The sequence below is a fragment of the Actinia tenebrosa genome, unplaced genomic scaffold (genome assembly GCF_029948245.1).
Source record: "Actinia tenebrosa isolate PJP-AT-01 unplaced genomic scaffold, QUT_ActTen_1.0 PGA_scaffold4__44_contigs__length_22323623, whole genome shotgun sequence".
In the NCBI taxonomy this organism is placed as follows: domain Eukaryota; kingdom Metazoa; phylum Cnidaria; class Anthozoa; order Actiniaria; family Actiniidae; genus Actinia; species Actinia tenebrosa.
The window spans coordinates 5,844,694-5,861,820 of record NW_028292581.1 but is presented as its reverse complement, the minus strand read 5'-3'; the positions used below and the strand labels follow the sequence as shown (position 1 = coordinate 5,861,820).

Below are 17,127 nucleotides of genomic sequence, written 5' to 3'. Positions count from 1 at the left end.
AATACGAGCTGTATAATTATTGGATAACACAACACAAATAGAATGCTAATTAGATAAAAAGTAGCCGTTTTCTCATTGGACACTCCAGTTGAATACTCACTAGACGCACACCAGATGAATCTTAATGCTCATTGAACAATACAAGCTGATTGCTTATTGGACAAAACAAGCTGATTGCTCATTGGACGACACAAGCCGCGCTGGTTACTTTGCCGTCATTTTCTGCAGCTGCTTTGTTTGTTGTCATGACAATACTAGCGGTTGCTTTGAACTTGTCACCCTCTCCTCCGTTAAGTATGTCTTCAATCTCCGACACCTCGATACAAAAACAACACGAGGAGGTTATTTAGAACAATTGAAGCGTAATTCATTTCAAGAATCTTTGGTTTGCAATAATAACAGATATAGAGCATTTTCACATGACGTCACAGCGGCCATTATGGGGTACCAAAACAATACATTTTCTATCCTCCGGGAATTGAACTCTATTTTTATGCAAATACTGTGCAGAAAGTTTCTATTGTTTATGGCTGCCTTCTCATGTGAGTGAAAACGCTCTATAGTGATGGTAAAGGGAGGTCCTTCCATCCTGTGCCTATATAGACCCCTTGCAATAATTAGCAATTAGTCTTCGAGAACGAATGGGCTATTGACTCATAGGTTATGAGGGCGAGAGGGGCTAATTGTTTTAGTCAAATCTAAATAGTCGGTCAAATATATAGATGCAAACAAGTTTTAAATTCAAGTTAAATTGAATGTATTGCCAGTTTTCAAAGCCAGCACAATTTCGCTAGTAGACTACTGATGACTTATAGCCTAGTAGTAGCTCATCCAATCAGAACGCACCATTGATGATAGACCACAAGTTGGATTTGACTAGTGACAGATATACTGGTGGTAAAAACTGGTGGTAAAATTTTGACAACAGAACAATGACTTTTACTCTCTTGAGCATTAAAAAATATTAATTTTTCTCAAAATTGAGTTACCCTGGAATTTGTTGAAAGTGGTCTCTATAGGCTGGAAAAGCTATTATTCCTGGTTGGCGTCGGACGGAGAGAATAGAGAGGAGATGCACAGGCCAGGAAAATGAAAGCAATCAAGTCAAGTTACTTACTGGTATAGCTGTATTGTTGTTTTTCTTGGCTTGTTCTACCATCTCTCGAATCTTTTTCTGTAAAAACAAGGACAGCATGCATTTAGTAAGTTATAGTTTCAAGCTTGATGTAATTCGGTTAAAGAGATCCATTCAAGACTCAGAATTTTTTCTGAGTCTTTCGATTTGTAGCTGCATAAGTTGCTTCATATACTGCGAGGATCAACTTAATTTGATACGCTACAACCGGAGTACAAATATATATTTCATATTTATTCTCATACACAAAGATCCATTCAGTTGATACGGAATTGAAAGTATAAGGCCCCGTCCACACGCAACCGGAAATTTTTGCATCCGCAAAATGTGTTTTTTTTGTTGTTTTTTTTGCGGATACGAAAATGTTCGCGTCCACACCCAGCGTATTCGAATCGTTTTCGAATCGTTTTCACTGTCCACACGTATTCGGAAATTTCATGATCCGCCCTGATGCACGCTAGTGCCTAGTCCCTTTGACGGATAGTTTTTCTTATTGAGCATGCGCAAAATCGTGTTTACGTCATCGTATTCGAAAATTTAAAAAAAAAAAAAAAAAAAAAAAAAAAATTGCGGATACAAAAATTTCCGGGTACTTGTGGACGGGACCTAAAAGAACTGCTGGTTTTCATAGCTATTATGGTCAAGCTCAAGAAGTGGTATCAACCCACATGGCCCGCGATATGTCGAGTTTCTACTAACTGTTGTAGTGTAACCACCTGACCGAAAAAATCTTTTGAGATATGAATAACAATAAGACAGCCGCCATCTTGGTTGATCTAGCAATAAAAACGCCTAATGTGATGTCAAGGCAACCAACATGGCGCCTATGACGTAAGATGCACCCCAAGAATACAAAACACCTATTCACAAAGCCAAAAGCCCACTGCAAAATATCCAAGCATACGGCTCCTAACAACAAAGACTATTTTCTCAGCCCCGGCATTGCATTCGATGCCAGAACAAGACCTAGAATCACTTAGCCCCTAGTATTAGGGACCTTAAGCTGCAGGACGGCAACGACGACGACGACGGCAAACATACAATAGCACTAATTGCGCTATTCAATAGATACTCATTGGAATGTACGAAATACTGTGCATCATTGCCGTCTTATGCTGAAAGTAAGACGTGAAATGTCCTATTTTTACGTACTAAAGAGAACGGCTACGCCAAAAGCTTATCTTTGCTGATTTTCGTTATAAGTAAAGCGCTCCCAAAAGACGACATTTCACTCTAAAACGGGGATGGTTATTGAGTAAAATACTAGGTAAACACGAAATAATAATACAATAGAAGGTTGAAGCGCTTCAATTTCGCCGACGTTGTCGCCCACGTTGCCGTCCTACAGCTTAAGGTCCCTATTATTCTTATCATGTCTTGTCTTGTTTTTTTCATAAGACAAGATAGGAATGTAAACAGCAATAACCATTCATACTAACCAGTTTTTTCTCTGAACGATCAGCTCGTTTAATAGATTTTGTCATCTGCAGATCACGTGCACGCTGCTCTTCATTAGTCTGAAAGTAATACAAATAATGAATAAGAGCGGTTTGATCATATTGTACGATCCAGATAACTATAGACGCAGCATGCGTTACCGCCCTATTCTCCCACTCGGCATGCAGGCCTGCATTAGAAAGAGCTTGTGGTTTATCCGTTGAGACTTTCTTACCAAAGAAGGTGTCCTATGTGCTAGTGGTCCACCATTAGCGGGCTGTTGCGGTGTCTGTGTATTCTGTGGTGGGGTAGTTTTGTTGGGTACTGGTTTAGGACCGGGCTGTTCTACTTTGCTTACTTTACGACCTCTCTGCTTACCCCATACTTCGATTACTAGTGGCTGGTTTTGTAAATAATCTAGAAACTGAAATAAATGAATAAGTAAATAAACAAACAAACGAACGGACGGACGGACGGACGGACGGACGGACGGACGGACGGACGGACGGACGGACGGACGGACGGACCAGTACCTCTTACCTGCTTTGTTACTGGCGAATACGAGAATCTCTTGTTGTAACCAAAGTTTGGATTAATTGTGTTCTCAATAGTTCCAGTTGACGAGGCTTGTTTATCCAGATAGAACTTGAAACTACAATATGTTTGACCCTAAGAAAACCAAGACAAACGACCAGATTACGCGATTACCCTTTGAAGGCATAACACTAATGTACTAACAAATCACTCATGATTGTAAGCTGCACGGCTGCTAATAGCGCCTTAATACGCAGCCCGTAAAGTCCTCCACTGGTCATAAATGTAAAGCGCACCGAGACAATGTTAAATATGCTATATAAGAACAGCCCATTATTATTTATCGTAGAAACTTCTAAAGCAATTTGGGATTTAACTGTGGAAGTCGTGCAAACAGAACGTTTTACGGTGGACCACAGGCTAACCACTCAGATAAAAGGAAAACATGAATAATCTTATTTGATTCTACCAATAGAAACACTCTGTCCTCAAGACAGTGACAGCGCGGCAAAAGATGAGACAAAGCGCTAGCGTTTTTATCTGAGTGGTTAGCCTGCGAGTTGACTCTACTTGCAGGGTAAGACTGGAAATGAGGCGGCGGCGGGCGGGGGGTAGTTATCATATTTGGGTATATTACCTATAAAAGAACTTTTTGTATATTGCCGGTGTTACCTCGTACACACAATGAGACCGCTTCGCCGCATATGAACATTAAAACCTCCCTAAAAGCGGGTAATATATCGTACCTTGGAAAACCGGTGCGGGAGACCTCGAGCCGAAGGAATTTTAAAATTAAAATACAAATTCTTGCCAACCTAAAATAAAAGTGAGCACTTGCATTAGGTATCGTCATTTCAACTGGACCGCCACGTGTTATGTAAATGTTGCTCACCAATTCCTCTGGTTCCTCAACGAAATCATCATTGTCTTCATTTCCCTTATCATCACAGGGGAAAATCTCAACCTATGAATGAAACATTTAATATACATTGCAGATATATTGGCTTAGTCCTCATCTGACTGCGAAGCTTGGCATTCGGAGATGGGGTTATGGGGTTACTCTCCCTTTTTCTCTTCTCTTCTCTTCTCTTCCCTTCCCTCCCGTCACTTCACTTCCCTTCACTTCTCTTCCTTTCACTTCCCTCCCTTTCTTTTTCTCCCCTTTCTCTCGCTTCCATCTCCCTTTATTATCTATAAAGATACTTCTTCTCATTCTAAACGCAGCTTTCACTGCATGCATATACGTTTTATCACCGGTATACCTGCAGCGTGCCCTTGTCGTCACCGCGATGGTCAGTGATGGCCAGATTTTCTTCTAACTCAATCTAATCAAAATAACGCGCATTGTTAAAAATATATATAAAGTAGTACATTTCAAACCAGGGGCAGATCTGGGGGCGCGGTTCTGTTGGTTCCGAGTCCCCCCCTCCCCTTTCCTCACTCATTACTTAAAAGAATAGCTCTACTCACTTTGTACGCCAAGCTCTGCAGGTAAACCTGTACAGATCCAATCATAACGTCTACATCATCAGGCTCCCAGAACGGATCTTCCTCCTAAATCGACCAAGAAGAAATGAATCAGAATGCTATCCATTCAAACCAAAATCTTGATAAAATGGGAATGAAATGGGAATTAATATTTGCAGGGCAGGGCAGTGCAGGGCAGGGCAGTGCAGGGCAGGGCAGTGCAGGATTCATCTTCAGTATTTGGGATCGATGTCCCTTTGACTTCCCACTTAGTATTATCGTGCCCCCGTTACCTCAAATCACAGTTACCTTTGGTTTGTCCCACTCCTCTCCTTCAACATAATTCTGATACATTTCCTGCATCAGGTACTTCCGGTTAGAAAACTTGTTCCGGTCCCAAACCCACTCCGCATCATCCACGGTGCTTTTCATCTTTACCTTCACCTGAACAAACAAAGTCAAACAAAAGCAGAAGTCAGTCAATAACAAAGTTAGTAGCATACTGACCATCAGAGTCTTCTGTAACATGGAACGACTTCTGGGCTGATCAAAGTCAGGGCACAGTTAACTCACTGATCAAACCCTGAAACAACCTCTGAGCTGATCTAAGTCAGGGCACAGTTAACTCACAGATCACACCCTAAAACAACCTCTGGGCTTATCTAAGTCAGGGCACGGCTAATTCACAGATCGAACCCTGAAACAACATCTAGGCTGATCAAAGTCAGGACATGACATGCGCCATGATTTTTAACACTCGTAAAATCTTATCTTCTTTATTCTTATCGATAATGCAAAATTAACCTCGGTTCTGCCTTCCTTTAATCCTCTTGATTGCGGCGAGATAAGCATGAGTTCAAACTTAACCTATTTCAAAAGAAAAATACAATAAGATTAAATCATCGCCATAACAATAATCATTATCATCATCTGTAAATCCGACTTGTTTGATTCGACACATCGACGCAGTCCAAACTAGATGTACCGCTGATTGTCATCGATCATCATTACAACAGATAGACTGAACTTTCTACGTCAGTGATCTATCTGAATCATACATTTCCATTGTTATAAATGATTCTCACCTTCTTTCCCAGTTCTTCACCCATTGCATTCGCTTCGTTTACCATAGGGACGAGCTTCACAAGATCCTCTTGCAGCAGCAATTCATCTGATAAAACAACCTATGCTTTAGACATTCCCCTAAAAATTGCGATTTTTTAATCCGACTCTTTCCTAAAGATTTTATGAGCCAATTTTGTAGTGTGCTGCTATTCCACCTGTGAAATGCTTAGGAATGAATTATGGATTATTATAAAATAACTGCTCTAAATCTCGCGTTCTGATTGGTTTGAAGCGCGTGCATTATGAGAGCACATTCCACGCGCGCGCACTTTCAGTTTCGTCATTTACGTAATTTGTATTATATAAAAGGAATAAAAAACTTGCTTGCTGTGCTGTGTGAAGTTATAAAGCACTTGGAGATTGGCAGAACACTCGAAAAGTGTCGAGAAACACTCCGCTACGCTTTGTGCTTCTCCTAACACTTCTCTCGTGTTCTACCAATCCCCGCGTGCTTTATAACTGCACACTGCACACGCGCGTGTTTTCTATTTCTTCATGATTCATTATTTATATAGCGCCCTTTCTATATAGATATAATCGAAGGTGCTTTACATTGAGTTGTGAATGCCAGTTTGCCTTTTTATGCAAATTACAATCATGAGAGATGAGGTGGTTAGTATGAGGTGTAGGCAATAATGGTGGTCACTGCCAGGGTTTCTTTATGTCCTCATTGGTTCTTTTACGTGCTCCGATATTGGTTAGTAATGAGGAAGCGTGGAGAGACGGGTCCGCCATTTAAAGAGGTCATCGAGCCACTCGAAAGTCTAACCATTTGTAGTTGTTATTACAAAGGCAGCACTTTCTCCTCAGTTATTTTGAGACCCTGAGTGTTGGTCCGGCTGGGACTCGAACCATGACCTCCCGCACGAAAGTCCGGTACTCAGTCAATTGAGCCGACGGAGTTTCGGTTGTCATGACTATGAAACTGTCTTTCAAAATCTCTTAAACCAATAAAGCACGCACAATTACTGTTCAACCAATATTGGATATTGGATCGCTACAATCACGTATGCATATTACGTGCACTTATTGTTCACACAGTCATACGAAAACTGCCCTACTGACAAAGCAAATCTGATAGACACAAGGAAGAACATCAGAAAAGCTACCGCGTATGGAGTGAAATGGTAGGAAAGCGCACTGTACGAATGTTCAAGATCCTAACTTACCATTTGATTTTCCTCCAGTCTTGTCCATGTTGAAGCCAGAGTTCTGTGCGATCTCTTCCTGTGCCATATCAAAGGTGATCTTTTCTACTTTGCCTCCTGACTGGATGGCTTTGTCCAGTTCTGTAGGGTGGTGCACTACAAACAGGTTACTGGATCCGAACATGACTCTAAACAAACAAAGTAATAAAGTAGAAGCTTCTTCTTAGAATATATAATAGTTTTAGTGACATTATGCTGCTCCTAGCAGCACAAATAATAATAATAATAATGATAATAATAATAATAATAATAATAATAAATAATGATAATAATTTTATTACTTAATATAGCGCAAATTCATTAAAATATATGATCTAATGCGCAAAGAAACGTATAAACGCAATTTTCAACGGTGGGAAGGACTAAAATGAAATTTAGTTGTATACGGGTTTCGACGTCTATACCTAGTCACACTTTCCAGGTTAATCTTTCCAAGGAAATAACGTGCGCAAACGTTCAACGAAACTGCTGGCACAAACGTGTTTGACGGACAACATACGCGCACAACCACAGGTCTTACCTCTGTGCCCTGTGGCACAGTTGTTATAGTTTGCTGTAAATGCTCAATCAAATCGTAAAGAGATACAGCTAGGACAACGCTGTTTGATTGACGTACAAAATACGCGCACAACCACAGGTTTACCCCTGTATCGTCTCACCCGCGCAATTTTGAGAGCTTACAATTTGTTTCTTACCTATCATTATGATGTAGTTCTTTTTCTTCTGTGCACGGCTTTCCATTGATTGTCAGCTTTGCGTTCTTAGAGGGCTTGATTTTAATGGTAGTATTTTCACACTTGAGAGAACCGTGATCTGGTAAAATACTACAGAAAAATGTAGACCAAATACATTAACCAACCATTGTGTATTACATATATGGAGCATCAGGATTTCAGTGTAAATCTATTCAAGGTCTTCCACTGGAGACCAACCCTCGTGCAATCAAACACTTATGTAACCGTAGTCCACAACTGGACCCAATTTTAACAATTGTGTTTATTGATTTTCGCGCGCAATCTCAGTACAGCGCACTTTTATTTCATTCCCATGCATTTTTGCACGCCCGCGATGATTTGTATCAAAAATAAACAGAAAAAACAATGGATGCAGACTAGTGTGACGCTTAAATTTGTACCATATCTTCATCTTTTCAACCGTCACGCACACGAATCATGCCGTAAATACAATCGATCTTTCTACAATGTCACGCGCAACAAGTTTCACCCGATTTAGTTTTTCTGTAGGCGTTTTTGGTAATGAGATTTAATCATTTTAGTTTAGTGCGAGCTTGAATACTTTGCGTTTTTTTGCTTGGTTACGTTGCATGGAAACGGCTGCTAAGAGGGATTTTATTACTATACCGTTGCTCAGATATTTGCGTGCTATAGGTGCACCACTCCTCAGGATTCTTCCAAGCCAGGACACAAGGTACAAATGTAACCCACAAAATTGGACCGTTCGTCCAACTTTTCAATCGTACGTTACGCGCACCAGCTGTCCAAGCCTTTAAAGTAGCGCGATATGAAATGCAGATGTTTGGACATTTATCGTATTATAGTGCGCGACGAGAAATGTCATCACAACCTGAAGTGCGCAAGTTTGTTAATGTTATCCTTACCTCAGACCGCTCAGTGTTATATCAGCAGGTGGGTCAGCTTTACGATTACCAATTCTTTGTGTACCTTGAACATAAATTGAACGTCGTTAATGCTGGTGCCTAACTAGACTCCTAAACCCTACAATCTCTACCGACCTGGTTTAATGAAGTGAACTATCATGTTCGACAGCTGAGGATCCTCGTTCAAGTTCCAGAAGTGCGGAGTAGTAATACGCATCTCTTTTTCTCTCTTCTCCTCCTCTTCTTTCGCCTTGTACAAAAATCAAATGATTTGTCAGCAATTTATTTTCCTCCGATATTCGCAGATGAAATGAAGAAATAGAAAACGCGCGCGCGTGCTGTGTGCAGTCATAAAGCACGCGGGGTTGGCAGAACACGAGAGAAGTGTTAGGAGGAACACGATGCGTAGCAGAGTGCTTCTCGAAACTTCTCGAGTGTTCTGACAAACCCCAAAATTTCATTATCAAGTACTGACCTTGTATGCTGCCTCTGTTTCCAATAGTCTTTCCTTCCACGATTTCTCCATTTGTTCCATCTCCATTTGATTCCTTTTTAACTGTACATAGAAAGTGGCATTCACCATTAGGCTAGTGTTTAACCCAACTAGAATAAAGAAGTTTCATTCCTACCTGTTCTTCCATCTCTTTCTTCATTTCCTCCATTTCTAAAAGTCAAATAATAAAAATAATTTGAAACTACCAAAATGTCTCGAGCTAACAATGCTCAAATAACTGTTAAGTTTAAAAGTGAATTCCAATATTGTTTTCAAGCCATGTTTTGTAAAAATTCAATCGCACGTGATTGGAGATTTTCAAAAAGAACTCTGCTTTTTGGCTGCTTTATGGATTTTAGATGTGAAGGTTAGACAGTTTTTAGAGCAGACCAACGGTGTTCATGGTATTGTTTTCCACTGTATATGTACCCTACAGGTCACGTTAAAAACATTCGAATTTTATGGATACCCTAAAACTGATCTAGGTCAGGCAGTACGCGGCAAACTCACAGATCGAACCCTGAAACAGCCTTTGGGCTGATCAAAGTCAGGGCACGGCTGACTCGCACATCGATTTGAAATTTAGCGTGTTACGTTTTATGGTCGGAGGAAAACTCGAAAACCTGGAGAAAACCCCTCGAATCAAAGGAGATCCAACAAACTCTACTCACATGTGATGCCGAGTTCAGGAATTGAACCTGAGACCCCAGATTTGAAAGGCAATTGCAATACCGCTATGTAAGTAAGAAAGCCAATTGGAGGCTATATGCTCTTAGAAAATTGAAGAAAGCTGGCTGCCTCAGTCTAATTCTTTCCGTTTTACAATACGCTTCAGTTGTGGGAGGGAGGGTCACTCCCTCACCCTTCTAAAGAGAGTGCCAACTAACATACCTTCTTCTGACGGTCCACCTGGCTGCTGCTGTTCAGGTGCCTCCCCCTGGACGTACACTACACCTCCCTTTTTAATCTGTTCCATTAGTCGTGCATTCTCTTCTCTCAGCTCACGGATCAGTTTGTCAGTTGGGCTTTCGTTCACGACGGCTTTCGTTTTAATGGCTTTTGCTCGGTCAGCTGTGTATAGTTTGAATAAAGACTTATTAATTAATATACTTTCATTTTCTAACTTTTTGGAAAACAAGATTACGATATTACAATACATTTTTTTCGCATCTACTCTGAATACAATTTAATGATTCTTGTTCAGTCAAGAAGCTAAAACAAAAGTATTTTCATCCAATTTTCTGCAATTTACATTAAAAAAGATAGGTTTCTCTCTGTAAAAACTATCGGGGAAAACTTACCAAACCTCAAGGTTGAAAGAGTTTCTTCATAATTAATATCGGCAGGACTGAGTGCAGCTATCTGTTTTAAAAACGTAATATATGAATTAACTATGACTAGACTGAGCAGAATGAAACGCATAGAAAACATTCAAGTACACTTTTCCTACCTAAACCTTAAAAAAATGGCTTAAAAACTGGCCATCACTGACATACCATTATTGTTTTGCTGTTGCCTCCAAGAGCATTTTTGAGCAATTTTGTTAGGACTGAATCACGAAACGGAACTAGAAAAAAAAAAAAAAAGGTTGCACTTTTTCTATTAACATGAACAAGATCATGATCAAGAGCACTTCAACTAAAAAAGCAGTAGAAGATTGTATATTTGAAAAATTATTTTTGAGTTCAGTCGTAATGTTCAACTTACCTAGAATATTCTTTTTTCCTGAACTTTGATCAGCCAAGGCTGAAAGCAAAACCAAAAGAAAAACATTAACTATTGATCAAGGAATTACAGAACGTGTACTAAAATAAAGAAAACATCAACACACTTTTTTAACTGTAAATTATAAGAACAAGTATTAACCTTTGATGCAGTTTCCCAACATTGATAGCGATTGATTGATGGCAGAACCTTCTTTCAGTCTGTCCCCTGTAGCACCAGTGGATTCAGCACGTTCACTGTGTTGTAAATGAAGGAAAACGTTAGCCAGGATGTTCGATTGGGATGTAATAGTAGCGTAGCAGTGGAACTGCTTGCCCTAAACTCTCACCCATGATACACGTGACCCCTGGTGTCAGTCATATATAGGGAGAGGTGCTTGTTAATTGTCTCCATGTTCTCTCACTTTCCTACTTTTTGATATAAAGAGCTTACTTTGCAGCTACCTTGAATCTCAACATTTTGATCCAGCCTCCCACCCTTCTGGAAAGAGGGAGCTCATCTTATTTATAGACACTCATGGGAAAAAGGGTTTTAAAAATCCAATTGAATTTGGTGTTACACAATCATTTTTCCTTCCCGGAGCAAAGCTCCCTCGTCTGTACCAACATTTCACGCAGAAAAAATGTTGTGCAACAAAACTTTTGCTCCCGGGTTTTGCTCCCTCACATCAAAATGGTTAAATATGATGGAGCAAGCTTGAGGAGCAAATCTGTTGCAGAATGGTGTTTCGGGAACAAGCTCCCTCATGTGTGCTGAAACTTTTATTGCCGCACAACAACCTGTCTCCAATTGTCCAATCAAATTGGCTTATTTGTTGGATTTATAACTAGTTCCCATGCTCCAATTGGGTTGTTTCCCTTGTGTGTACTGGTCTAGCAAAATGACCCAGGATTACCCACGAGCATGTTGCGTACATTGCAAGAGCAAGCTCCCTTGTGTGTGCCGGCTTTTAGGGTGGATTATTACATTGTTAAAAGAGTTGGCTATAGAATAGGGGTGCTTACCATTTACCTGGAATAACCGGAAATTCAGTTGGAAAACAAATGGTATGTATCATTCCGTTCGAAAAGTTCCAGAAAACTAGGTCTCCTGATTGAGGCATCCACTTTTTCCGCACTCTTTGGTTCTTTCGGTAGACACATGTACCATTTTTCGAAAGTCAAAGTTTCCTGCTTTTCTAATTCTTACCAATTCAGTGAATGAATTTCTAACCTGATGGATTGGTTTAAATGGTAAGCACCGCAGGTCTCTTGTTTTGACTAACCTTCCAGCAAGATCTACCAAGTTAACTATAGATGTCTTGGTCATGTTCTGTCCTGCTTCATTTTTACTTTTCTGACTGAAGTTGATGGCCACAATAGTGTGTGCCCGACTGGAAATGACAAGAAGGCAAAGTTAATATCAATGTTTACACACACACATTTTTGCATAAAATAAAGTAGATGCAGGCCCATCGCTAGGACCTTGAAAGTGGAGGTTTGTTTTTCTACCAATCTTACTTATGCCATGATAAGCATTGCATTGCGGTAAAGGTTAATGCTTAATGGTAAAACAACTCAGCTGAAACAAAGCAATAATTATGGTCGTCATAATAATAATGAGCGTGCTGAAAATCCATTTTTGATTGTTCAGCAATACAAAGCAACCTATCAGCAATCACCATTCAAAAACAATCACCTGCTAGTGGCATTCATGTTTGTGGCAGCTACTGTTCTACTCTTAGTGCCTTCTTCTATGCGGTTGTCAATGTCTGCATAACTTTTCACAGGTACTGTCACAAGACTTTCCACTGTGAAAAACAAGATGACGAAAGTCTTTGCTTAGATAAAAAAGAGAGATGGAGTGAACATTTGCTTTCAAATACAAGCTGGTCAGAGGGCAGAAAAAGCAGGGGCATACATTATAATCATACCTTGGTAGAATTACTTTGAAATGAAATAGTCGAATGAAATTCAAGTTGCAAATGTTCTGGATAAGGCAACACAGTCAATATAGAAAACCGGATTTAGAGAGGAAAGGTGGGGTTCATGGGGGTACCCAGGAATCTTAGAAGGGGTTGACACAAAGGTTTTAGCAGGAATTTAAGAAAAATGGGGGTGACTGTTACTAATGATATACTGAGAATTTTGAGCAAAAGGAAGTGACTAGTCACCCCTTTTACTACCCCTGGATCCGCCCTTGGGGTTATTTGATACCCAACACCTTGAGAAGTGAAATTCTGGATTGTGTTCTCAAGTATCTTCAAAACTAAAGTCAAGTTTCAGAAATGAATGCACTGTAGGCTAGAAATAGTTTTTAGTTAGGGTCCCTATTCGAACCATTGTCTTGACCTGGCCTCTTAATATAGAAAGCCAATTAAATGTTGAAAGCCACCCAAGTGCTCCTTATCAGAATCCATTTCGCTTCAAACCCATTTCAATGTTTTTTTACATATCCATATAGGAAAAATAAGAAAGTTATCATGCCATGTTGTGTTCATACCATAAAACCCTTTATTTGGGTGTTGTCTGACTTTTAATCCACCCTTCTTGTTACTCGCAGGATTCAATAAATCTCTGACCTAAGAATAAAATATAACTCAAGGTCCATTCTCATTCTATGACAGGGCAAAAGATAATGGCTGGTCAAGGGACAATATGAGGACAAATAGGCCCTTTGCATTTAGCCGTCATGTGGTTGTACTGTAGAGCAAATTTTTTCTTTTTCTTTTAAATTGGTGATTCTTTTTAGCTATAAAGAACTGAATGAAACGATGTGTAACCAGTGCGTTATGAAATACATTTATTATGATCTCTCGAAACAGGTTGTAGAAAGTGTGTTTGCTCTCCAGTAAATTTCACCCATGGGAATCAAAATGTTCATTCATTTTCTCTTAGTGAATTAATCAGCAAGTGATTACTGAGCTGCAAAGGGAGGGCCTATTGGTACATCTCAACTTAAGCTAGTTTTCTTTACATTCACTTTAACCAATCACATGTCAATCAGTCTGATTTGGCCAATCATCATGTCCTGCCATTTAGCAGCTGCTGTTTGTAGCCCTGATATAAGCTTGGCCTATACTATCATATCAAGTTACCTGTTCATTATAAATTTCCAGCATACTCAGTGCAACCTGTAAAAATGCAACCAAGTAGAATAATTGAAATATCTTAATGGATTTCACTACAAGTTCTGTAAGTACCAGTAGATTTGAGCAGCGTATGCTTTTAATACGGTTGAGCCCACAATAAGATATCATTTTGTTTAAGAATCATACAAGTGAGGCTATCAGGTCAATAAAATGCTTGTTGTCTGATTTGCATCTCATTTCCATGCATTGATAATAACTGCCATTTCAGTTAAATAAATAGTAGCATTAAGAAGGCATTGTTTTTTCACCATTCATTTGCAAAATTTATTCACATTTTAGCTGTTTCTAAAATTTTCAATCACTTCTCATGAACTATATGTGGCTGCCAGAGGCACCTTCACATTGCATCCCATTGAGCTGACTCACTGTCAAATAAATCGTAGTTACCTGGAATTCTGCCTTTACTCCACTATTCTTTTTTTCATCAATTTCTTTAAAGAGTGTTTCACAGAATATTGGTACTATTCCTGTAATGAAAAATGCTGAAATTATAATTGCATGAGTGAAAAATTGAAACTTCTATGCATTTGTTGTTACCTTTATTTGCACCATATCCAACCATAGAATAGGATTTTCCAGATCCTGTCTGGCCATATGCAAAAAGGGAACAGTTGTAGCCTTTCCATGCATTGGCCAAAACACCTTGTCCCAAATCATCAAAGACCATTTTCTGTAAAATACGAATTTCAATAATTATATAAAATAATGTGACTTTTTCATTTGGATATTCATACAATTGTGAAACAGCATATTCAAAGGTAAAATCACAGTGCAAGAGATTACTGCTTATAATCCAATCAAAACACCCCAATTAATAGACATATTATGTAAGTCTTTCCAAGGTCAACATGAAAAGTAAGAAAGACTGTATGGGTTAAGGGACTGTTTATTTTTATTGCAGAGGGGGGCGGCGACGGCTTTGATCATGAGTGGAGTCATTAAAAAATCAGGTTCATATTTTTTATCAGGGAGTGGGGCAGCACTAGGATTTGAGAGCAGTTATTAAAGAACACGCTCAAGAGAGGGGGCCACAAAAAAAATCTCTGCACTTTTACAATAAATAGGATTGAAAACATGCAAGGAGACAATTCTTTATGCAACAACAAAGAGGGGGGTCACAATTCTTTTATGGGTTATGGTGAATCCCACTGCCCCCCCCCCTCCCCTATAAAAAATGAACCCTCTCTAAATACACAATTGCTTTTTTAACTTACTTGATCAGCATACTTAGGATCAGTTGGCTCAAGGTAGCCATTATCTTGCTCTTTAAAAGCAGTCATGTGACCAGTAGCTAAAATCAAAGGCAAATTTTTTAGGTTCGGCATTGGGAGCTTCAGGATCCTTGATTTCTGTATTATTTCCAACCATATTGATGATGAGCTTGGCATTTCTAGCTTTTTCACGACTGTTGTATGAAATGTTAAGGACCATATATACACATTATATTTCATAATAAATTCACAAATAAAAAACCTGTTTCTATAGCAACCATCGATTCCTTTTTCTCAAATTCAGAGACCATTAGAGGATGGAATGTGGGAGTAAGAGTCTGAATAGGATGAGTAAATAAGCTTAATTCAAAAGCAACAATGGTAGTCTTGCATACCATTAGCATAATTTTCTTGCCATGGAGCCAGTAGCACATCCAGAAAAAATTTAAACTGTTGTCAGTCTAATTTTTTCTATACTTCCTGTATCAATTAAAACGTTTTGTTGTCTTACTGTGGATTGAATCGTTTTAAATCTTGTCAATATTTGTATTTAGCGCAACCAAAATTTTTCTTAGCTAGATCTTTGAGAAGTTATGTATTTGTTCTTTTTCAGACAATTTTCCGACAAGAACATGATTTTATTCCTTTTAGAATGTTAAGATTTATAAAAGGTTTAAATGATAAAAGGAACAGTTAAGTCTACTGTCTCAATCAGACTGTCAGCTGTCATACTCGTCATAGCAAAATTGAACATTTGAAGGCAAATGTAAGCTTGTTTGATGATGAATTATTGGGTCAATCGATGCCAGACTGTACAGTAAACTACATCGTTAATTTCCAATAACATTTCAGAATTCTCGCCAAAATCATATCAGTACCGAAGATTCATCTAATCACAATAATAAAAAGTAAGAAAATACTAAATGTATGAATATTTAATTTTTTTGCCCTCGCTTAGCGACGAAAATAACATTCATTTGCCAACCAGCAAAATACGAAAATGAACCAAGAAAGATTGAAAGATTTCATGTCGTAATTTAACCAGGAAAAAAGTTTTAAGAGTAATAAACGATGTATTAAGAGTTGAAAATTAGTCATTGATAAAGAAAGTGTGCATTTGTCGTTGCCTAAGAACCAGAACGCAAAATAAACAGTAAGCTCAATCTACTAGAACGAATAGTACGTATACGTATAAGCTTACTGTACGAGAAATCAAAATACAAGAATATTTGTTCCTTCCATACCCAATGTACTACCCTTAACTAAATCATTCCCAAGTAAATTGTATAAAAAAAAGAAATGAGAAAACATTTCGTAAAGGATATAAAAGGTCGAACTCTGACTGCAACTCGCACGTTTTCTGCCATGTTTTTACTGTCGTCGGGACTTGTTTTCCGGTGTAGTTCAGACTTTGTTTGACTTTGAGGGATTTTACATCCTGGAAGACTTCCTTGAAAGCTGACAGTCCTTCAACTCCATATCCAGGTGCTTATTTAAAGCTTTACAGCTCGGGTTAATATATTTTTTTGCTCCACTTTGCGTCTCGTTGTTCTCCTGTATTCTTTTTGGATGAGTTACAAAGAAGACAATAATAAGAAAGGGACCTGGAGGTCCTAAAATGGTGTGTCCGATTTAAAATGAATTTATTAAAGCCAAAAAATCCTAGTGAAACAGGAATTCAACAATAAATCGAAAACTATAAGTGCGATATGAAAGAAAACAATAAAGTCTAACAATTTAATTTTAATCCATTCAGGTCCTATATCTTGTAGGATATTTATCAACAAGGGCACTTTTAGTTCAATACCCCTGCACACACCACATCCACAGCCCAAATATTTTAATATTTACATTCAAAAATGTTGACCTGTTGAGAATTTAGATTTGGGAACAAAAAAAATTACATAGGTAAATATGCTAACGATAAAGCAATTCAAGAAAGTGCTATTCACGAATTTCCCATATATAATATACAAATCCCTACAAATTTTTATTTACATTTTCTCTTATGACAAAGTCACCAGAGTTTGGGCTTCCTGTGCAT

General features: G+C 38.7%; 1 protein-coding gene across 1 annotated transcript; it reads right to left on the bottom strand.

Annotated features, from left to right (window-relative positions):
* Nucleotides 1-16,704, bottom strand: LOC116296728 (kinesin-like protein KIF28). Its single transcript, XM_031704798.2, is given in 32 exon segments — nucleotides 1-316; nucleotides 1,118-1,174; nucleotides 2,575-2,652; nucleotides 2,808-2,996; nucleotides 3,113-3,241; nucleotides 3,853-3,921; nucleotides 3,999-4,070; nucleotides 4,369-4,431; nucleotides 4,577-4,660; nucleotides 4,883-5,017; nucleotides 5,378-5,440; nucleotides 5,659-5,744; nucleotides 6,868-7,034; nucleotides 7,602-7,730; nucleotides 8,525-8,588; nucleotides 8,660-8,774; nucleotides 9,000-9,080; nucleotides 9,154-9,188; nucleotides 9,909-10,088; nucleotides 10,319-10,379; nucleotides 10,514-10,584; nucleotides 10,725-10,763; nucleotides 10,884-10,978; nucleotides 12,007-12,114; nucleotides 12,420-12,531; nucleotides 13,224-13,302; nucleotides 13,819-13,854; nucleotides 14,260-14,339; nucleotides 14,410-14,542; nucleotides 15,087-15,146; nucleotides 15,148-15,282; nucleotides 16,409-16,704. Coding segments are annotated over 32 exon segments (2,985 nt in total). The 5' UTR covers nucleotides 16,451-16,704; the 3' UTR covers nucleotides 1-178.
* Between the last annotated feature and the right edge of the window lie 423 nt (nucleotides 16,705-17,127).